The 24,142-nt window shown below is 37.8% G+C and overlaps 1 protein-coding gene, 1 long non-coding RNA gene and 1 pseudogene across 4 annotated transcripts in view; 2 read left to right on the forward strand and 1 right to left on the reverse strand.

The window, feature by feature from the left end:
• The window catches only part of RAD54B (RAD54 homolog B), a 99,415-nt gene extending 85,937 nt beyond the window's left edge, over positions 1-13,478 (forward strand). The window contains exons 12-15 of one of the 2 annotated variants that reach the window (XM_050800489.1): positions 5,701-5,962; positions 7,473-7,539; positions 7,728-7,925; positions 13,049-13,478. In XM_050800489.1, coding sequence (XP_050656446.1) covers positions 5,701-5,962; positions 7,473-7,539; positions 7,728-7,925; positions 13,049-13,266 — 745 coding nt within the window. In that variant the 3' untranslated portion in view covers positions 13,267-13,478. Of the gene's footprint in view, positions 1-5,700; positions 5,963-7,472; positions 7,540-7,727; positions 7,926-13,048 lie in introns of those variants that run through there. The other variant, XM_050800490.1, reaches the window with a different exon arrangement.
• Positions 13,479-17,419: 3,941 nt separating this feature from the next.
• On the forward strand, positions 17,420-18,699 carry LOC126960864 (uncharacterized). The gene is made up of 3 exons (XR_007728128.1): positions 17,420-17,940; positions 17,973-18,026; positions 18,659-18,699. It is a non-coding gene; the product is annotated as an uncharacterized LOC126960864 (long non-coding RNA).
• A 4,150-nt stretch (positions 18,700-22,849) lies between these two features.
• LOC126960847 (transcription initiation factor IIA subunit 2-like) lies at positions 22,850-23,595 on the reverse strand (annotated as a pseudogene). Its single transcript, XR_007728120.1, has one exon. The product of XR_007728120.1 is annotated as a transcription initiation factor IIA subunit 2-like (transcript).
• Between the last annotated feature and the right edge of the window lie 547 nt (positions 23,596-24,142).

A 24,142-nucleotide genomic window follows, 5' to 3' on the forward strand; every position in this document is an offset into this window, starting at 1 on the left:
GTCACTCCTTTTCTTAAAAGATCATTTGAAGACTCCTACTTGTCTTCCAGAAATTTCTAAATTCTTTACCACATTAGGCAAGACTCTTCATGATATGGTTAATGCCTCCTTTTCCAGCCTCATCTCTCATCACTCCTTCACACGTACCATGTGGTCCAGTCATACCAAACCCCCTGCAGAACCTGTGAGTTTGCCCACTTCTGCTGTGCTCTTACATGTTGCAGGTTTCTGTGTCTAGCTTACCTCTGCTTCTCATTCTTCTGGCCAACTTTTTCTCCTTCTTAAGACTCAGCTCAACAGACCAAGTGCGATTGCTTATACCTATAATCCCAGCACTTTGGGAGGCTAACGTGGGAGGATTGCTCGAGGCCAGGCATTGGAGGCCAGCCTGGGTGACAGAGTGAGACCCCTTTTCTACAAAACAATAACAACAACAACAACACCAACAACAACAAGACTCAGCTCACATGCTTTCTCCTGTCTCAGATTTAGATTCCCCTCCTCTGTACTCTCATAGCATGCTGTATCTACCTCTAATGGAGCTCTTCTCACATGTTTTATTAGATAATATTTGATATGTGCAAAAGGACATGTGAGATGTATATATGCAGATTGTGACCCAGTTTAAGAGTGCAAACTTTCACTTCAGCTTCTATTTATATCTTTTTATTATCTTATTATTATTTTTTTAACTGGATTTTTTTTTTCTCTTCTCTGAAGGGTGGGCGGGATAGTTGGTTGTTATTGGACAAAGGATAATGAGTGAAAAGAGTTTTAGAGGAAATGAGAAGAGATACAGTTTGAATATAGGTGTGAAAATGTATCTTTGAAGATGTCATAGGGGAAAGTTCCCTCTTGTGGCAAGAAGGAAGAAAGGAATAAAGAAAAATATAATGATTAAGAAAAATAAAAATAATATTCGGGGATTGAAGTTGGGGTGGTATTTTCTCTTTATCTTGAGACAGGGTCTCACTCTGGGGCACAGGCTGGAGTGCAGTGGTGCGATCTCGGCCCACTGCAGCCTTGACCTCCCAGGCCCAAGCGATCCTCCCACCTCCGCTTCCCAAATAGCTGGGATTACAGGAATGTGCTATCACTCCCTGCTAATTTTTGTATTTTTGTAGAGATGGGGTCACCATGTTGCCCAGGCTGGTCTCTTAACTCCTGAGCTCAAGCAATCTGCCTACCTCGGCCTCCCAAAGTGTTGGGATTATAGGTGTGATGGTCATTTTGACTCCTTGTGGGTCCCTAAGAAACTTAAATCCTACCATGTTTCATTGGAGGAGAAGCTACACTTTCATAAGTGGCATAGGCTGGATCTTTGTTCTGTTGCTTCACATTATCTGAAGAGATGGCCCTTTCTTTAAAAAAAATTGTGGTAAAAGAGACATAACACAGACTTACCATCTTAACCATTTTTGTATGTATAATTCTTGTAGTGTTAAGTACATTCACATTCTGGTGCAACCAATGTTCAGAACTCTTTGCATCTTGCAAACAAAACTGAAATGCTGTATCTGTTAAATACCAACTCCTTACTTTCCCCTCCCTTAACACTTGAACTATGCTTCTACTCTCTGACTCTGACTGTTCTAGATACCTCATGTAAGTGGATTCATATAGTTTTTTTTTCTTTATGTTACTGACCAATTTCACTTAATATAATGTCCTCCAGGTGTATCCATGTTGTAGCATGTGTCAGAATTTCCTTTTTAAGGCTAAACAATGTCCCATTGTGTGTATATACCACGTTTTGTTTATCCATTCATCTATTGATGAACACTTGGGTTGCTTCCACTTTTTGGCTGTTGTGAATAATGTTGCTGTGAACATGGGTGTACAAATAACTTTTCAAAACCCCATTTTAAATTCTTTTAGGTATAAATCCAGAAGTGGAATTGTTGGGTCATATGGTAATTCTATTTTTAATATTTGGAAGTACTGCCATACTGTTTTTCATAGTGGACTGCACCATTTTCATTTCCACTAACAGTGCACAGGGTTCAAATTTCTCTATCTCCTTACCATCTTTGCTACTTTCTATTTTTTTGATAATAGTCATCCTAGTGGGTGGGAGGTGGTATATCATTGTTGTTTTGATTTGCATTTCTCTAATGATTAGTGATATTGAGCGTCTTTTAATGTGCTTTTTGGCCATCTTATCCTTGGGAATCCCCATCTTATCCTCGGGAATACATTCCAAGACCCGGAAGGCATACCTGAAACCACAGATACTACCAAGCCCTATATGGATTGTTTTTTCATGTACATACATACCAGTGATAAAGTTATAAATTAGGCACAGTAAGAGATTAACAACAATAATAATAAAATAGAACAATCATAACAGTATACTGCAGTGAAAGTTATGTGAATGTGCATTCTCTCTTTCTCTCAAAATACCTTACTGTGTGTAATATTTTTGAACCAAGGTTGACTGCAGGTAACTGAAACAGTGGAAAGCAGATCTGCAGATAACAGGGTACCACTGTGGTCTCTAGGTGCCTCTGTATTTTCTTTGTCTTTCCTCTGTGAGTCCTCTGTCTTCCTGCTACAATTTGAACTGATCTCTAATATTGCTACACAGCTGTCATCCTGGACTTATTTATTTATTTGAGATGGAGTCTTGCTCTGTTGCCCAGGCTGTAGTGCAGTGGCGCAATGTCAGCTCACTGCAAGCTCCGCCTTCGGGTTCATGCCATTCTCCTGCCTCAGCCTCCTGAGTAGCTGGGACTACAGGCACCCGCCACCACACCCGGCTAATTTTTTGTATTTTTAGTTGAGACAGGATTTCACCATGTTAGCCAGGATGGTCTCCTGACCTTGGAGTGCAGTGGCGTGATCTCGGCTTACTCCAACCTCTGCTTCCTGGGTTCAAGTGATTCTCGTGCTTCGGCCTCCCGAGTAGTTGGGATTACAGGCAGATGCCACCACACCTGGCTAATTTTTTTTATTTTTAGTAGAGATGGGGTTTCACCATGTTGCCCAGGCTGGTCTCAAACTCCTGACCTCAGGTGATCCACCCACCTCAGCCTCCCAAAGTGCTGGGATTACAGGCGTGAGCCACCACGCCCGGCATCCTGGGACTTTTAAAAAGCCATCACCTATGCATTAGTCCGTTTTCACACTGCTATAAAGAAATACCTGAGACTGGGTAATTTATAAAGGAAAGAGGTTTAATTGACTCACAGTTCCATATGGCTGGGGAGGCCTCACGAAACTTAATAATCATGGCAGAAGGCAAAGAGAAAGCAAAGACCTTCGTCACAGACTGGCAGGAAAGAGAGAGCTAGCAAGAGCAGGGAAAACTGCCTTATAAAACCATCAGCTCTGGTGAGAACTCACTCGCTATCACGAGAACAGCATGGGGGAAACTGCCCCCATGATTTAGTCACCTCCCACCTGGTCCCTCGCTGAACTCATGGGGATTACGGAGATTATAATTCAAGATGAGATTTGGGTGGAGACACAGAGCCAAATCATATTAACTTATAAATTCACTTTTTTCCTCTTCTGTGTTGGTTTTCTATTTTCTGAATTTCACATTTTGCTGGAGCACATCTCACAGTAGTTTCCTAAGAAAGAAAGATGGGCCGGGCGCGGTGGCTCAAGCCTGTAATCCCAGCACTTTGGGAGGCCCAGGCGGGCGGATCACGAGGTCAGGAGATCGAGACCATCCTGGCTAACACGGTGAAACCCCGTCTCTACTAAAAATACAAAAAACTAGCGGGCGCCTGTAGTCCCAGGTACTCGGGAGGCTGAGGCAGGAGAATGGCGTAAACCCGGGAGGCGGAGCTTGCAGTGAGCTGAGATCCGGCCACTGCACTCCAGCCTGGGTGACAGAGCGAGACTCCGTCTCAAAAAAAAAAAAAAAAAGAAAGAAAGATGGAAGATTAATCTTTTTGACTTCTTGCACATCTGAAACTGTCTTTATTCTACCCTAGCACTTGACTGACAACTTCCCTTGTCATAAACTTCTAGATCAAAATAGTATTCCCTTAGAATTTTGAAGACATTGCTTTACATGTTGTCTTCTAGTTTTTAGAGTTGCTTTTGAGAATTCTGATGATTTTCAAATTTCGATTCTTTTACATATGACCTATTTTTCTTCATCAAACATTGAGCAACTTTTATTCATTCTTCATACTTTGAGTTATAATCTTGATATGCCTTAATATGAGTCTTCATTTTATTAATTGAGCTGGGAACTTTTTAGTAGGTCCTTTTTATCTGAAGGCTCCATGTCTGGGAAGTATCCTTTCTCTCTCTTAAAAGAATTTCGTGTTTTCTTTGGAATTCCTGTCAGTCAGATATTGAACCTCATGAGTTGATTCTCTAATTCTTTTTTTCTCTCCTACTGGTCATCACTTTTTCTTCTTAATGTATTTCCTGGCAAACTCTCATATTATTATCTTAAAGCTCTCGGGTTAAAACTTTATTTTGTCTATCATTTTACATTTCTAAGATATTTTTCTAATTCTTGATTGTTCCTTTTGAAAAATTGCATCCTCTTCCATTGAACGATAGATAGCTCTTGTTTGAGGACATTAATTATTTTCAGAGAGTTATCTTCTGTTTTTTTCATTGTTCTGTTTAATTCAGGTGTCTTGTTTATTTTGATTTTTCCTTTTCATGTTGAAGCTCACTTCAAATAGCTGATGTTCCTTGGTGTCTACAGTTAACAGTGAAGCAGTAAAACATTAATTGAACACTGTGTGGATAGGCAGGGCTCGTTGACTAATAACCATCATTGGGTAATCAGGCAGCAAGCTGGCTTTTTAATTTGGGGACTCCCTATCTGTGGATCTTTTCTGTGGAATCATTTAAGTATTTCCATAGATGAATCCTTTAGTAATGTCTTCCTTGGACTGGCATGTGGGGTGCCTGGCGTTGGTATTCTGAGAGTTGACAGGAAAAGGGTAGAGGGATCTTATTCAGTATCTAGTCTTTCATTAACACATTTTGTTGTTGTTGTTGTTGTTGTTGTTAAAGACAGGGTCTTGCTCTATTGTCCAGGCTGGACTGAAACTCTTGGATTCAAGTGATCTTCCTGTTTTAGCCTCCTGAGCAGCAGGGGCTACGGGCATAAGCCACTACATTGGCTCTCCTGCCTTCTACAGTCAGTTCCCTGGTCTAAGTTTCTTTGGTCTATTTTCTCCAGATAATAAATACTTTATTTGAGAAAGAAAAGTCAACTGATCACATAGGAGCAGGGCCTGGGTTCTGTGTACCAATGTTTTAATAGTTCAGTCTAAACTCCTTCCTTCTAAGGTACCTTGGCAAGATTCTGTGGTGCAAATGAACTTTCATTTGTTTCTTATTGGAATCTCCCTCTTTGGGCATGTAGGCATCACCTGTATACTCCTAAGCAGGTGACTGCTTCATTATGCTTTTTGTTTTCAAATATCTTCAGAGTTAGTTTCTGTTCATTTTTGTATTTTACTCATTCTCTTGCAGTTTTTAGAGTGAACCTCAGAGAGATGAAGAAGGCAGAAAGGTCTTTGCCACACTATCTTAAAACTGGAAGTTTAGATATTGACTTTAAATGGAATATGCAGGAGTACCTGTGTTTTAATTGTACTAGGTCATTGTTGCATGTTCTCTCAATGTCAGTGATAATATTGTGGTATTTTCTTTCAACTAAGAAAATCTAATGCTGCCTTTAAATTTATCTAAAGAATTTTTCTTTTTGATTGACAGGGTGGTGTTGGTATCCAACTATACACAAACCTTGAATATTTTACAAGAAGTATGTAAGCGTCATGGATATGCTTATACAAGACTTGATGGACAAACACCAATCTCTCAAAGGCAGCAGATTGTTGATGGCTTTAATAGTCAACACTCTTCTGTTTTTATTTTTTTGTTAAGTTCAAAAGCTGGTGGTGTAGGACTTAACCTTATTGGAGGATCTCACTTAATTCTCTATGACATTGATTGGAATCCAGCCACTGATATTCAGGTAGGAATATTTATGCATTAAATAGATATTATTGAATGCCTGAGGATACAATGCCTATTGAGGATACAAAGATGATGATGATATATAATAACCACTATATAAAGAGCCCTTATTTTGTATGAGGCACTCTGCTAAGTGCTTTCCATCTATTTAATCTTCCTAACAAGCCTACAAGGATGGATATTAGTAGTCCCATTTTACAGATGAAGATATGGAAGCTTATTCTAGATCCCACAGCTTGTAAGATGCAGAGCCAGGATTCAGACCTAAACCTGTATGCCTCCAGGTTCTAGTTTACTGCAGAGTTGGGCCTTTAGGATGTTCATGACCATCAGGTGAAGACAATAAATGTTATGGATGCTATGATTAGTGTTTATGCAGGCTACAGTGAGGGTATAAAAGTGACGTATTTAGGAAAATATTTGAGAAGCCTTTGGTTTTCTTTAGAGTACAGTCCATCTTTTTGTACCTTGAGTTTTCTACCTGTAGGTTTGCACCTCAGTCGATATGTGCATTAGGGGATCCCAAGACAACCCTCAGGTTTAATGATTCACTAGAAGGACTCAACTGAGAAAAGCAGCTATACTCACAGTTATGTTACGTTATAGTAAGCGATACTCAAATCGGTAAGGAAAAGATACTGAGTCCAGGGCAGAGTCCAAGAGAGACCAGGCACAAGCTTCCAGTTGTTTTCTCCCAGTGGAGTTTTATGGACAACACTTAATTCTGTCAGCATGGGTGAGTGTCAGTGCATATAGAATATTGTCAACCAGGGAAGTTCACCCAAGTCTTGGTGTCCAGAATTTTGTTTGGGATTAGTCCTGTAGACATGGAACACCTGCATGACTGACCTTAGTTAATCAGTCTTTAGCCTCCAGAAATCGAACTACATGGCCTAAGGCCCCACCATATCACATTGCTAGCATAAACTATCTAGTGTGGCCCAAGGCTTCCGGTAAACAGACACTCATATCAGACAGGACATTCCAAAGGCCTAGAGATGATCTCTTAGAAGTTGGTTGAAGGCCAGATTTTTATTTGAAATGTGCAGAGTTTGAACATCAACACTTTATTGCACAGTATCATTGATAAATCTTTAAACCACAGGAATCCACCTAGAGCCTTAGCTGATTACTTGTATCCTAGGTACTTTTCAGGGGCAAATCTTTAGCTATTTGGACTGAGAATGAACCACCAAGCCCATGCTACACTTGGTTCTTTCCATTCTTGCTGTCCATACTCACTGTCCCATTGATGAAGATATATTCTCTCACTGTTGCATGATACCCCTGTAGTTATTTTACAGTATCATAGTAAGTGTTCACTCATCCCTTTCTTTCTGCTAAGAAAAAGCTATGAAGTAGGGCATACTTGGCACACCTGGGATGTTTTTTGAAGCTATATGTAAAATACAGAATTCCTTATTTAAAACATATTTCTGCAAATTGCTTATGTGGAAAGGGCCATCAGTTTCTACTGTACTCTCAGAATTCTCACTTATTTTCTATAGGCAATGTCTAGAGTATGGAGAGACGGTCAGAAATATCCTGTACATATTTACAGACTCCTCACCACAGGTAACAACCCTTCAGTGTGACAAAAAATGTATACCCTTTGAATAATTAAAATTATTTTTTGTTAGCCTGTGCTTCAGTGTCAGGAATATATTGTTATTTTGTTAACTAGTATGTTAATAAACGTTTTACCCAACAAAAACAATGAACATAAAGATCTGAAGGAAATCTGATGAATGTTTTCTCTTTAGGTACAATAGAAGAAAAGATCTATCAAAGGCAGATCAGTAAGCAAGGTCTTTGTGGGGCAGTTGTCGACCTCACCAAGACATCTGAACATATTCAGTTTTCAGTAGAAGAACTTAAAAATTTGTTCACATTACATGAAAGTTCAGATTGTGTTACTCATGACCTGCTTGACTGTGAGTGTACAGGAGAAGTTCATACAGGTTAGTTATATTTTAATTCTGTAACTATGTAGTAAAGTTAATTTATTTCTCATTAGCAGTTGAAAATATTTAAAGAATAACTTTATAATATTTACCATTTGCATATGTTAGTTTTATTTTTTTCTCAGCTCATAGGGCAGCTGCCAGATAGAGATATTTGTGAAAATATTCAGTAGAACCTTAGTCTCTCAATTTTAGCTTTTTATTTATGACTCACTTGTGAAAAATTGAACTTATTTAGGAAAATCTTTCAAATCCTGATGTAATGGCTTTGGAGTTAGAATTTTTTTTTTTTTTCGAGACAAGGTCTGGCTCTGTTGCTCTGTCACCCAGGCTGGAGTACAGTGGCGCAATCATGGCTCACTGCAACGTCCGCCTCCTGGGTTCAAGCAATCTTCCAGCTTCAGTCTCCTGAGTAGCTGGGACTACAAGTGTACACCACCACACGTGGCTAATTTTTGTATTTTTTGTAGAGACAAGATTTCTTCATGTTGCTCACACTAGTCTCGAACTCCTGGGCTCCAGCAATCTGCCCACCTCAGCCTCTCAAAGTGCTGGGATTACAGGTGTGAGCCACCGCTTCCAGCCAGAAAAATGGTTTTAATCCCTATTTCTCTTCCACAAAAAAAATACAGTTGACAGAATAATCTTGTTGTTTATGTTGTACAGAATTTATTCATAATGGGGTCATATTTTCTGAGGCACTCAGAAGCATGGGCCACCGTACTTCTCAGTACTTCATGTAACTGCTAGTGCTGCTTAAGTAAAGCTGAAAATTTACCCTCCAGAATAGACACCATTCAAAAAGAAACTAAATCAGGAGTAGGACTTGAGCAATCAATGTCTAGTAGTTGAAAGTTACTTGATAAATTATATTAAGATAGGTTGAAGAAGTTAGACTATATAAGACTAAGATGGAAGAATTTAGATTTTATGTAAACATAAAATATATTTTATATAGATGTTTCTTTTTTATGTAAATGTTTCTTTATATAAATGTTTCTCTTTAGGTACAATAGAAGCTTATTAGTTTATTAGTTATTTGTCATATAAATTATATATGATTATATTTATTAGTTATGTGTCATATTTATATATAAATATATAACTAATAACTAAATATAATAAATATAATCATGCACAATATATAATTATAACAATATACAATATTTATAGTAGCTAAAATATGTATATATTTTTATTTTTTAGTGGGTAGAATTTAAACTTCAGAGAAATGTTTTCAGATTTTCTCTTTCTTCATAACCATTTTGGTAATTAAAAGTATTAACACTTTATCCTCCCTATTAAATTTTTTCCTGTTTTAATAATTTCTCTTTTCCTTTTTCCTTGTATTTACTCTAATGTTCTTTTTCTAATAATTAAGGTTAATACTTAGCTTAATGATTTTTCAGTCTTCTCTTCAAAGAAGTGGATATTTAAGACTATACATTTTTCTCTAAGCTGCCCGTAATTTTGATATACAGTCTTTCATTATTCATTTCTAAATATTTTGTTTTTTCATTATGATTTCTTCTTTGACTTATGAGTTATTTAAAAGTATGCTTTAAAATGTATTTTAGTTTTTGTTACCAAATCCTTCCTAATGCTCTGTAGTCAGAAATAGAATCCATGATACGGATTCTTTGGTAATTATAGAGACTTGGGGTATGGTCTAGTATGTGGTCATTTTTTGTAAATATTTCTTTTGTGCAGGGAAATCATGTATATCCTCTCAATTGCCTAGTGCAGAATTCTGTCATATTAGCCAGATTTTTTTATATAATCCATTTTTTCTTTTATAGATTTCAAAAATGACTAATTTAACTTTTGAATTGGTAATACATTTACATGACTCAATTATTTAAAAATATAAAATGTACATGGTGAAAACTCTTCCTACCGCTCTACCCTTATCTCCCTAATTTTTAGCCTTCTACATCAAAAGAAACCACCACTATTAGTTTTTTTGTGTATCCTTCCAGATATATATGTATGCATATATAAGCCACTCTACATATATATTCTTGCCCAGTTTTCCTCCCAATAAATTATAGCATGTTATACGTATATTTCTGCACCTTTTTTCACTCAATAGTGTATCTTGAGATCTTTCCGTATTGCTACAGAGTTTCCTCATTCTTTTTTTTCCTCAGCTATATAATCTTCCAGTGTATAGATATATCATAATTTATCTGTCCCCCACTATATTAGTCTGTTTTCACACTGCTGATAAAGACATGACTGAGACTGGGCAGTTTACAAAAAAAAAGAGGTTTAATTGGACTCACAGTTCCACATAGCTGGGGAGGCCTCACAATCATGGCAGAAGGCAAGGAGGAGCAAGTCACATCTTACATGGATGGTGGCAGGCAAAAAGAGATCTTGTGCAGGGCAACTCCCATTTTTAAAACCTTCAGATCTTATGAGACCCATTCATTATCACAAGAACAGCACAGGAAAGACCTGCCCCCATGATTCAATCATCTCCCACTGGGTCCCTCCCACAACACGTGGGAGTTATGGGAGCTACAAGATGAGATTTGGGTGGGGACACAGAGCCAAACCATATCATCCACAGATGTACAATTAGGTAATTTCCCATAGGTGTGTATTTTATTCATGTATCATTTTGAATATCTTCAAGTATACCTATAAGGTAAATTTTTAGTATTGCTGAGTCAGAGAATATGTACATTTGTAATTTTGATAGATACTGCCAAAATGCCCTTTGTTGGATGTTGTGTCAATTTACACACCCCCAGAAATACACTAGAATGTCTATTTTCCCATAGCCTTGCCAGGTTAGTGGATTATCAAATGCTTATATTTTTGCCAATCTGATAGTAAGAAAATAATATATTGGTATAGTTTTAATATGCTATTCTCTTATTATGAATGAAGCTGAGCTTTTCCTAAGTTTAAGAACCATACTTCCTTTATGTGAACCATCTCTTTATATTGTTTGCCCATTTAAAACATTAACAACCTAATTTTTTGTTAGGTATATCTATTATTCAAATAAATATATTAAAATATGAAACTATGATGGTGGATTAGACAAAACTATTGTTATTTTTATAATTTTCTGCTTCATATATTTTATATCTTCCTTGTGAAATTTGTTTTTCATTATGGTTTCTCTATTTTATTGTTATGTAGTGATTGCCTTATCCTAATGCCTTTTGTTTCATTTTGTCTTAACATATGAAACTAGCTTTCTTATCGTTGGGATTTGTCTGGTCTATTTTTTCCCATCTGTTTACCTTAAATCTGTCTATGTTCTTATATTTTAGGTATCTATTGTCAACAGCATAAAGCTGGATTTTATTTTTTGTCCAGTCTGATATTTTGTTTTAGTGAGAATATTTAGTTTACATTTATAATTATTAAGGTATTTTTATTTATTTCTACTGTCTTTTCATTTTTTATTTTTAACAAGGGCCTAATACTGGCTCTTAGTTAGCCAGAGGTTTTTTTGGTCAGTACTTTGCAGGTGTTATTCTATTATCTTCTAATTTATGAAGCAATCTTGTCGTCTCTTTTCTTAAAACCTCAATGATTATGAATACTGACAAGGATTTGATGATATTAAGGAATGACTTGAGGCTTTTCTTTTAGGTGTGATAAAATTTCAAAGAAGTGTTTATCTTTTAGAAATGTAGAATGAAATGTTTATTAGTGAAATGATACATGCTATATATATATTATATTTATTTGAAATTTCCCATAATTAAAAGGTTAAAAAAATAAAACCTCCAATAGCTTCCTGTTGCTCTTAGGATAGATACTAAGTTAGGGCAGTCTAAATGCTGTAACAAACTAAAAAAGCACAATGGTCTAACACAATAGAAATATGTTTCTCATTTGTGTAACAGGTCATTGTGGGCATTTAGTGGACAGCCTTTCATAAAGTAATTTTGTGATCCAGGGTTCTTCCACTTGGAGCTCTTCCATCCCTTTGGACCTTAGAGTCCTCTGCTGGGTTCCCCTGCATCTGCCAGCCAGCAATGAGAGAGGAGATAAAGTAGAAAATTGTTCAGTTTGAAGTATATTTATAGTTCAGATCTGGAAGTGACATAGCTGCATTCCATAGGCCAGACACAGTGGCAGTTTCTAACTGTAAGGGAGGCTGGGAAAGGTGACTAAGTGCCCTGGAGGAAAGAGAAATGGATTTGGTGAATAACGGCTGGCCTCTGCCATTCATGTTTTGCATAATCCAGCCCTTGAATATTTGCATCACCTTGCATTACTTAACTTCTCTTGCATTATTCTTTGCTTTTACTCTATAGGCTCTAATTGCATAGGCTCCTATCAATTGCTTGATTATGCCAGTGCCCCTTCCTTTTCATAGCTTTTTAATGTGCTTATCGTGGAATGCTTTATCTTTCTTCTCCATCTAGTTCTTTCCTCCTCATCTTTCAGATCTTAATAGAACATTTCCTCAGGGTGCCCTTCACTTACCTTCCAGACCAAGTCAACTTCTCTTGTCATATGTAAGGTAGTTCCCTGTATCTTTCCTTCATACCCTTACCTCTGTTTGTAATTCAGCTCCACAGTCCCTTATCTTCAATTCTGAAATCTAGAAAGCTCAAAAGATTTTTTTTTTCTTCATAAATTTGTGACAAAATTATTTGTGGCAAAACCTTACCTAAATTGATGTGAGTTTATCGATAGTTTTTATTTAACTCATTTTGTAAGACTGTGACTTGCTACAGAATGTTGATGAGTTTCATTATGGAATGCTGACCCAGATTGTTCGAATTATATTCTGAATTTGGAAACATATCTGGCCCCACAGGTTTTAGGCAAGGGATTTTGAACTTGTAATACATTTTTTTGGATGATTATTTATTTAATATATATCTCTCCCACTAGACTGTAAGGTCCTTTAAGTCAGAGACCATGCCTGTGTTTCTTCATCATTTTACCTTTACTGTTTAACTCAGTACATAGTAAATAATTTATAAATGTTTGTAAAAAGAATGAATGAATTTGTCTTAACTTGAACCATGGTGATCAAATGTAATAAATCACATAAACGAAGTATCATGAAACAAAAAAGTATTGTATTTAGTAGGATATTGGCTTGCCTAAGGATTTTCTCATTGTTTTACTTATTGCAGGTGATTCGTTGGAAAAATTCATTGTCTCTAGAGATTGTCAACTTGGTCCACATCACCAGAAATCTAACTCCCTGAAACCTCTTTCTATGTCCCAGCTGAAGCAATGGAAACATTTTTCTGGAGATCATTTAAAAATTACAGATCCTTTTCTTGAAAGAATAACAGAAAATGTGTCATTCATTTTTCAGAATATAACCACTCAAGCTACTGGCACATAATGAAAGATTACTTCATGACATTCCATTGCTCTTCTTTTGAAAATTAGTATGGTAATTAAATGTACTATTTGAAAATTAATAGAATTATTTAAATTACAATATGTGTTGCAAAATATATTACTTTTGATACAACAGTCAAAATTGAGTGGTTTAAGTTTTTGTAAATATTAAACGTTTAAATGAAAAATTAAAGATGTGCTTTTATCATTGTATAATTGTTAATAATTCCTTGATTAATATGCTTTCATTAAGTATTTACTGAGAAATTGTTATGAGGAATATAAAAAGGTAAAAATACTTAGTCTCTGTCTTTGGGAAAACTAATCTGATTAGAAATATTAGATGTTTGAAACAACTGAAAAACTTGGTAAGTTTAAAATGTAGCTCAAAGGAGGAAGAGAATGAGAGGCTAGGATTGCAAATGCTAAAGATGTTGGATGTAATAGTTGCTGCAGGGCAGTTTGAGCAAGAAAAGTCAGTAGGTTAGTGCAGGAGATGAAGGGTTTGGGAACACTTTAGAGCACTAGTTCCTAGTTTGGGACCTCAGACTTAGGCAGTTTATAAAGCCATGTCCACCAAATATTGCTTATGCACTGCATAAACGTTCAAATACCATCATTTAAGGGTTATCTGGAGTAATTTTTGACATTGAAAAGAGTGTTTTTTAGCTGTGCACAGTGGCTCCAGTTTGTAATCCTAGTTACTTAGTAGGTAGAGGCAGGAGGATTGCTTGGGACCAATAGTTTGAGACTAGCCTGAGCAACATAGTGAGGCTCTGTCTCTAAAAAATAAACTTAGCCAGGTATGGTGGCACATGCCTGTAGTTCCAGCTACTTGGGAGGCTGAGGCAGGAGGATTGCTTGAGCCTAGGAGTTTGAGTTTGCAGTAAACTATGATTGGATATGATCCAATATCCATCGGGTGACAGAGTGAGACCCCATCTTAAAAGAAAAAAAAAAGGGGTTTAATGTACAAAGCAAGCTTTAGAAGACTGAAGCTTGCAAAGAGAAAGGAGTTACTAATTTAATTTCCAAGTGGGGCTTCTGTAATTAGCTTTTGTTTCCATTTAGGAAAATTTCCTTTAGATGGAAAATACAGGTATACCCTGGAGATATTGCAGGTTTGGCTACAGACCACTGCAATAAAATGAATATCACAATAAAGCGAGTAACACATTTTTTTGGTTTTCCAGTGCATATGAAAGTTATGTTTATGCTGTAGTCTACTAAGTGTGCAACAGTATCATGTCTGAAAAATGATGTATTTTCCTTAATTTAAAAATAATTTGCTAGAAAATGCTAACGGTCATCTGAGACTTTAGTGAGTTGATGTCTTTTTTTTTGTTTTTTGAGACGGAGTCTTGCTCTGTCACCCAGGCTGGAGTGCAGTGGCACGATCTTGGCTCACTGCAACCTCTGCCTCCTGGGTTCAAGCAATTCTTCCTGCCTCAGCCTCCCAAGTAGATGGGATTACAGACATCCGCCACCATGCCCAGCTAATTTTTGTATTTTTAGTGGAGACAGGATTTCACCCTGTTGGTTAGGCTGGTCTTGGACTCCTGACTTCAGGTGATCCACCTGCTTTGGCCTCCCAAAGTGCTGGGATTACAGGCATGAGCCACCATGCCCGGCCTGATATCTTTTTTCTGGTAGAGGGTCTTACACTGATGTCAATGACTGCTGACTGATCAGGAACCTGGTGAAGGTTGCTGAAGGCTGGGGCGGCTGTGACAATTTCTGAAAACAAGACAGCAACGTTTGCCACATCAATTGACTCTTCCTTTCACAAAAGCTTTCTCTGTAGCATGCGATGCTATTTGATAGTATTTTTCCCACAGTAAAAACTTTCAAAATTGGAGCCAGTCCTCTTGAAACCTGCCACTGCTTTATAAACTAAGTTTATGAATATTCTAAATCCTTTGTGGTAGTTTCAACAATGTTCACAGCACCTTCACCAGGAGTAGATTCCATCTGAAGAAACTACTTTCTTTGCTCCCCTATAAGAAGTAACTCCTCATCTGCTCAAGTTTGGTCATGAGATTATAGCAATTCAGTCAAATCTTCAGACTCCACTTTTAATTCTAGTTCTCTTCCTGATTCCACCACATCTTCAGTTACTTCCTCCACTGCAATCTTGAACTCCTCAAAGTCAGTTATGAGGATTGGAATTAAGTTCTTCCAAACTCCTGTTAATGTTGTTATATTGATATCCTACCATGAATTGCAAATGGTGTTTCTTTTCCAGAAGGTTTTCCGTTGATTTTGCTCAGATCCATCAGAGGAATCACTGTCTATATGGTCATAGCTAGCTTTACACAATGCAATCCTTACATAATATGACTTGAAAGTTGAAATTACTGCTTAACCCATGTACTGCAAAATGGATGGTGTGTTCACAGGCATGAAAACAACATTGATCTCCTTGTACATCTCCATTAGCGCCATTGGATTACCAGGTGCCTTGCCAATGAATAGTAATATTTTAAAAGAAATATTTCATTCTGAGCAGTAGGTTGCAACTGTGGGCTTAAAATATTTAGTAACCCAGACTTTAAACAGATGTGCTGTCACCCAGGCTTTGTTGTTTCATTTCTAGAGTAGAGGGAGAGTAGATTTAGCATAATTCTTAAGAGCCCTGGGATTTTTGGAAGGTGGCTTCAGCTTAAAGTTACTAGCTGCTTTAGTCCCAAACAGAGTCAGCCTGTCCTTTAAAGCTTTGATGTCAGACATTGACTTATGTTCTCCAGCTATGAAAGTCCTAGCTGGCATCATCTTTCAATAGCAGGCTGTTTCTTCTACATTGAAAATCTGTTGTTTAGTGTAGCCACCTTCATCAATGATCTTAGCTAGATCACTGATGGATAACTTCTGGATAACTTGCTGCAGCTTATCCATCAGCACTTGCTGTTCACCTTACACTTACATGATGTGGAGACAGCTTCTTTCCTTAAATATTACACTAGCTTCAAACTCTTCTGCAGCTTCCTCACCTCTCTCAGCCTTCATGGAACTGAAGAGATTTAGGTCCTTGCTCTGGATTAGGCTTTGGGAATATTGTGGCTGGTTTGAACCTCTTTCCAGGCCATTAACACTTTCTCCATATCAGCAATAAAGCTGCTTCACTTATCATTTGTGTGTTCACTTGCAATTTCCTTTAAGAGCTTTTTCTTTGCATTCAGAACTTGGCTAACTGATGCAAGAGTCCTAGCTTCTAGCCTGTCTTGGCTTTCAACATGCTTTCCTCACTAAGCTTAATTCTGTGTAGCTTTTGACTTAAGGTGAAAAATATATCACCTTTCCTTTCACTTGCACACTTAGTGGCCATTTCAGGATTATTAATTAGCTGAATTTCAATATCGTTATGTCTCAGGGAATAGGGAGGCCCAAGGAGAGGGAGAGAGATGGGGTAACCAACAGTTGGTGGAGCAGTCAGAACACACACAACATTTCTTGATTAAGATTGCTATCTTACATGGGCATAAGTTATGGTGCATCAAAACAATTACAACAGTAATATCAGAGATCACTGATCACAGATAACCCTAACAGATATAATAATAATGTCAAAATTTGAAATATTGCAAGAATTACTAAAATGTGACAAAGACATGAAATGAGCACGTTTTGGGGAAAAGTGTCACTCATTTGCTTGATGCAGGGTTGTCAGAAACCTTCAATTTAAAAAAATCCTGGGAACCACAATAAAATGGGTTATACCTGTGTTGAGGTGTGAAATACTCAATTATGTATAATCAAGGATGAATTATTTTAATTTGTAGTGCCATACCTGGGTAGCTAGCTGTACATCTAGGATTCATGAACAGGCAGTTTGGGACCAAATTTGTCAGTGAGGAAGTAGCCAACTAATAATAAGTAAAAATGGTGTTTCTTGGCCCCATGTGTAGAATTCATGTATAGGCTTTACATATAACTTTTTTTTTTTTTTTTTTTTTTTTTAAGAGAGAGGGTTTCACTATGTTGCTGGACTGAACTAAACTTTCAATATCTATCTTGCATCATATTCTTTTCAGGCATAAAGTACTTAAAAAACATTGATAAAGGACAGGTAATTCTGCTTATCTTTTTTTTTTTTTAAAACTTTATTTATTTATTTATTTTATTATTTTTTTTTTTTTGAGACGGTGTCTCGCTCTGTAGCCCAGGCTGGAGTGCAGTGGCCGGATCTCAGCTCACTGCAAGCTCCGCCTCCTGGGTTCACGCCATTCTCCGGCCTCAGCCTCCCGAGTAGCTGGGACTACAGGCGCCCGCCACCTCACCCGGCTTGTTTTTTGTATTTCTTAGTAGAGATGGGGTTTCACCGTGTTAGCCAGGATGGTCTCGATCTCCTGACCTCGTGATCCACCCGTCTCGGCCTCCCAAAGTGCTGGGATTACAGGCTTGAGCCACCGCGCCCGGCCTATTTATTTATTTATTTATTTATTTAATTCACATAGTTCGAGCCACTCTGCAACTGCTGCCTGTCTTAACTGTGGTGGATGCAAGGGTGTGCTGCCCAGATTGCCCCTTTCAGAACCAAGGAGCGTGTTTCCCCAGCTGCCAGAAGAAGCATCACCTGTGGACCACCTATAACCAAAATCTTCCCCAAGAATAGCCCTCAGCTGAGAGGATCTGCCTCACCCAAGATTATGCTCCTCACCTGGTTGGCTGACATTTGGTGACTGGTGGATGCTGGGTAGAAAGACCCAGCACCCTTATCTCAATTGAAGACAAATCTGTCAAAGGACCATTTCAGCTCCTTAGGTAAGGGTGCTGGGCCCTATTTTTATAGTAGATAGCTGTTGTTCTCCATAAAGTTGTTTGCCAAGTAATGTGGGAAGTAACCTTCCATCCATCTCTCTGCCTTACTCTGAAATCTTCCAGTATCCTGCATGAGAGTGATTTTGCAGTAGAAATTTCAGAAGAGGCTGAATTTCATGGGAGAACCCATGTCACATGGAATAAAGGTAGCATATGTGGCATGGGATCTCAGAGGCTGAGAAGTATAGAAGACAGCCCTCTGGGAATTGAGGAAGACTTTGGACTTCGACAAGCCAGGGATTTGTGGGGGTTTAGACTCATTTTATCCACATGTTAAAGGACCTTAACACCTGGTTTGCACATATAAAGCAACTTTTCTGTGAGAGGTGCTGTTCATAAGAATTTTCCCTTTTTCCCTTTCTCTATGCTCCCAGTCCATACACTCATGCGCTCGCACGCTCTCCCTCTCTCTCTCGGTGGAATCCTTTGAGGATGGGGATTTAATCTTATCCTAATATTTTCAGGACCTTGTATGGGACCTGGCATAGAATAGCTAATTAGTAATTGAATGAATGAATGAGGTACTTTACCTCTTTTACTTCTTTAACCACCATGATCATGTTCCTTGCTCATAGATCTCAGTTTCAAGGTATTTATTCAGGCCAACTGCTCAACACTGAAGAAAGCAGAGCCAGCAGTTTTTTCTTGCATCTGACAGCATCCAGACTTCCCTTTTTGCTTCTGCGATCTGTCAATCTGCTGCATGAGCTGACAGAAGCTGTCACTGCAATGGGTAATAATGTAAGTCACATACATAATTCATTTCTAATTACACAAATACACCTTTCACACAGCTTTATGTCATAATGTTCTGGCTCTAAACGACAATGTAAATACATTTCAATCACATTCTCATTAGGATTGAATTACTAAAGGTGAATTTAAACATGAGCAGCTCTGATCTGCAGAATTAAACTTCTAGACAGTCTATCCATCCATTTAAAATGGTGTATGACAAAGGAGCAAGTGAAAAAAATCTGGCTGGCATTTCATTTGAGTGGCTCAATTATGGCCTACAGTCACATTGCCTGAGCAACTGTGTCTTAATATTATGTTGGCAAGATTAAAATTTTGACTGTGACTCACAGCAAACAACATGTATAATTAGCATATGGCTTTGTTTTTCTGACTTGTTCCCAAATTAATATATTGTATCCTAGAGGGATTTGTAGATATGCTATTTTGGTATTCAAGGAAGGCTTCAACATGACTTGGTAGAAAGGGATATTATTTTGTCTTACCTTGTATGATATAAATGTTTTTGGTTTAGACTAGTTTCCTATGGCACTTTTCTATAGCTAACCTGTGATCTTTGTTTCAAACCATTACAAACTTCTATCCCTAAGATATTCTGTTGTTCACAAAACCATTACTAATTCAGAATATAGCTTTTATGATGTAAAAATTGTAAAAAAAAGAAAAAAAAAGTGCCTTGACAGACAATAGTTTGTTGGAGTTTGTTACACTTACTTGAAAACCTGAAGTGTTTGGTGTAATTTAATCTTTACAATTTTTTTAAGATTTATTAAAAAATTATTTTTTTGAGTAAGAAGGTAATAAAATTCCAAAGCAGACCAAAATTAAGAATTCCTTTATTTTTGTTTTTTGAGGAAATGTAAACAAAATACTGAAGACTTTTTTTTGAGTAGTTAAAAAAAATATAACATCATAGATATCTACAGCATAAAAATTCCGGCCGGGCATGGTAGCTCACACCTGTAATCCCAGCACTTTGGGAGGCCAAGGTGGGCAGATCACAAGGTCAAGAGATCAAGACCATCCTGGCCAACATGGTGAAACCCCATCTCTACTAAGAATACAAAAATAAGCTGGACATGGTGGTATGTGCCTGTAGTCCCAGCAACTTGGGAGGCTGAGGCAGGAGAATTGCTTGACCCAGGAGGCAGAGGTTGCAGTGAGCCGAGATCATGCCACTGCACTCCGGCCTGGGCTACAGAGCAAGACTCTGTCTGAAAAATAAATAAACAAATAAAAAATAAATCCTTTGTACCTGCAACATATTTATTTTCACGTATTCCTTTTTTTTTCTTTTGAAGTAGAGATAGGATTATGCTATGTTGTCCAGATTGGTTTCAAACTCCTGGCCTCAAGCAGTCTTCCTGCCTCTGTCTCCCAAAATATTGGGATTACAGGTGTGAGCCACTGTACCCATTCCCTGTTTTATTATTAAAAATTTCATCTCTGGGGGTATGCATAGTTTATGTAGTAATTATAGATGAAGTTAGAATTTGAAATTGGGAGTCAAAATCCTTCCTGAGTATTTCTGGATGTGTCTGCGAGAGTGTTTCCAGGAGAGATTAGCCTTTACCTCTAGAAGAGATTTGCTTTACCAGCGATGTTTGTATCATCCAATCTTTTGAGGATCTGAATAGAATGAAAAGGCAGGGAGGGTAAAAGCACTTTCTGTTTGAGCTGGAACATCCATCTTCTCCTATCCTCTGACATCATAGCTCCTAGTTCTCGGGCCTTTGGACTCAGACTGGGACTTAAACTATCACCCATGTCTTTGTTCATTTGAGGTGCTACAGCAAAATACCATAAACTGGATAGCTCATAAACAACAGAAATTTGTTTCTTACAGTTCTGAAGGGTGGGGTGTCCACGAACAAGGCACCAGCAGAGCCAGTGTCTGGTGAGGGCCTGCTCTCTGTTTCATAGATAGCACCGTGTAGCTGTGACCTCACATGGTGGAAGGGACAAGGAGTCTCTCTTGGGCCTCTTTTATAAAGGATTAATTCTGTTCATGAGACTCTGCCCTCATGACCTGATCACCTCCCCAGGACCCCACCTCCTAATATCACATTGGTAATGTGGTTTCAACATATGAATTTGGGAATGACACAAACATTCAGACCATAGCAACCCCTTACCCCCTTTTCAGGCCTTCAGACTCAGGCTGAGACAGCAGATTTTTGGGACTTCCTGCCTTCTATAATTATGTGAGTTGATTCCCAGAATAACTCTCTCTATATATATCTATATATCTCTTTCTATTTATCTTCTATTGGTTCTGTTTCTCTGGACAATTCTGACCAATACAGATGTATACTGCTGTTTAGCATCTGAGTGGAACAAAATTACAACTGCTACATTTGTTTAAAGAAAACCTATAGGAATGTCAATCTAATGCTTCCATCTCTTACATAAATATAATGGTGCTAAGTAAAAGTTTAGTATTTATAAACCTCTGTTTATTATGTATGTAGTATAGCCATTATGGACTAATATAAATAAATGAGATAAGATAGGATCAAAGGTTTTCTGAAACAGACCAAAATGAACGTGTGAAAATCAGGTGCTTGAAACATGTGATAACCTACATTTATTTATCTCTTTAAAGTTAAGTGGTTTGCTCCTCACAACAATGCTGAGAGTTGAACAGAGCAAATACTCTATTATCTCTGTTTTACAGATTTAAGGCTTACAGAGATTAAATAATTATTCAAGATCATTCAGTGACAGAGCTGAAATTTGAACACCAGCCTCTCTTTTACCTCAAAATCTGAAGCTCTTTCCAGTGCACTGTCCTGCCTTTTCTGTGATTTCACCATGCCAGGTTCCTGAGACAGATTGTAAATGCAAGAAAAAAATGAACTAATGTGAGTGTTTCATATCATGTTCTCTTTTCAAGTGAATTAATTAAAGAATTGGGTTTTGGATTAAAGTGTGTGAATTTCATGAGATGTGAATCTTATGTTTATCCTTTCACAGAACAATAGACATGGTATTTTAACATTGAAGCAGTTGATTTGATTGACTACCCTTTCTGCTCAGATTGCTCAAACCGACAACTCACAAGACAAAAACACAAGGTCACAAGACACTGTGGGCTGCATCCAGCTTTAGGTTTACTCATCTTTAAGAAAGCATACACACCAAGCAACGAGAAAGCAAGGATTGCAAAAGCAGAGTGGAAGTCTTACGAGTCCAGGCTAGGCTTCCAAATATCTCAGTCTCTCCGTACCAAGGATACATGTGGTCATGTGAGACAAGACTGAATGTGTGTGGAAAACCACCATTAGTGGGAGCTATCAGCTCTGGGATTCTTTCAGCTTTCATACTTTGTTAAGGTGGGAAACAAAAAGTATACATGGAGGTCAAAATATCCCTTTCATTTTTTATAATAGCTTACTTGATTGACTTGACTTTACATCTGTTACCCAAGTGGGTTGTTAATACTGAGCTCTGTCCTACCCACGAGGAAATGCTTCCCAGGTAAGCTTCAGGGTTTGGAGGCACAGAAGAAGCTTGTGTTTTTTGTTTTCTTGTTGTTGCTGTTTTTGAGATAGGATCTTGCTCTGTTGCCCCAGCTGGAGTTCAGTGGCACTATCATAGCTCACTGCAGCCTCAAACTTCTGGGCTCAAGGTGACTTCCTACCTTAGTCTACCTAGTAGCTGGGACTATAGGCATGTGCCACCATGCCTGACTAATTTTATTTTACTTTTTGTAGAGATAGGCTCTCGCTATGTTTCCAGGGCTGGTCTTGAACTCCTAGCCTCAAGCAGTCCAGCCACCTTGGTGTCCTAGAATGCTGGGATTACAGGCAAGAATCACTGCACCCTGCCTTGAGAGCTTGTGTTTTCTACAAGCAAACTCATTTCCAGGAGGAAGAAGGTGGAGATATTTCCCTTTTTTAAAAAATTTTTTTATCTTGCAGTTTTTTAAAATTGAGGTAAAATTCACATATTATAAATAATAATTAAAAATTTATTGAAGTGAAGTTTATGTAGCATAAAATTGATTATTTTTTTTCAGAGTTTTAAAATGAATTTATTAAAGAAGGTTCTTAGGAAGGCAACAACTTTTGTCATTAAAAAAAGTTATTTTTTTCATGCTGTATAATAAAGGTAATGTAAGAGGCTACAGAGTTACAAGTTTCTTTCTACTGGAATTCTCTGGTATAGCACAGTGTAGTCATTTCTGCAGTTCTAGAATAAATAAAAAGTCTCTTCTATGCTTCTCTTCAAAAGCAATGAATAACAGAAGATGGCATAAAAAAGCCATATTTTTTCTATTCATTCTGTAGTATTGGAGCCAGTATTTTTACCATCACAGGCTACAATTTTCACTTTATCCACTTTAGTAAGTTCTGTCATCTCTGAATTCAACATCATTCAATACAAAAGTCCACACATTATCGCAGAATCTGTATGTATTTAGAGAGCCCCTGAAATTGACTCTGTTCCTGACCCTCTGAGCCAATGCAGAATTTATAGCCTTATCAAACTGAAGTAGAACTTGAAGGGCAAGTTGGGGAGTGATCTGTTGAGACTGTATGAGCTCATCTAGGCTCTCCTGAAGACTGTTTCTCAAAGTGGTATTTCTGTATAACTGATATGCCATGGCTTAGGAGGAAGAATTTGTTTTTCTTATTCAAGCTTGCATTGATGTTCTGTGGGGAAGGCGCTTCCCGCCGCGGAGCGAAAAGAAGCCGCCATGAGCCTGGCAGGAGGTTCCTACTTCCCCGACCACCTCTCCAGCCACCGCAGAAAACCCTAAAATTGATTATTTTAAAGTGAACAATTCAGTAGAATTTAGTACATTCACAGTGTTGTTTAGCCAACACCACTGTCTTATTCCAGAACATTTTCATCACCCCCAAAAGAAACCCCATACCTGTAAGCATTTACTGCTAGTTCTGGGATGAACTGTGACCATCGTGGTCCCTTTCATCTTCTGCTCTAAAACGGCAGCAAGGGAAGGAGGGTGACTGAACTTTTGAGGTTCTGTAGAGGTTGTTCCTCAGGGCCATGAAAGTAGGGTTGGGACGGGAAGTGACGGTGCACTGAGCAAGGTTCTAGTGGGTCCTTTATCCCACCTGCTGGTTGTCAACAAAGAGTTCCAGTGACTTCTACAGCAGGCCTGTTTTCACTTTCCGTTTGTATTAGTCAGAGTTCTTCAGAGAAACAGAAACAATATGAGATCTCTCTATATATATCTATATCTATATCTCTATATCTATCTATATACTTAGGAATTTATTTGTTTTAAGAAATTGGCTAAAGGAACTGTAGGGGCTGGCAAATTGAAAATCTGT

The sequence above is a fragment of the Macaca thibetana genome, chromosome 8 (assembly GCF_024542745.1).
Source record: "Macaca thibetana thibetana isolate TM-01 chromosome 8, ASM2454274v1, whole genome shotgun sequence".
Classification (NCBI taxonomy): Eukaryota; Metazoa; Chordata; class Mammalia; order Primates; family Cercopithecidae; genus Macaca; species Macaca thibetana.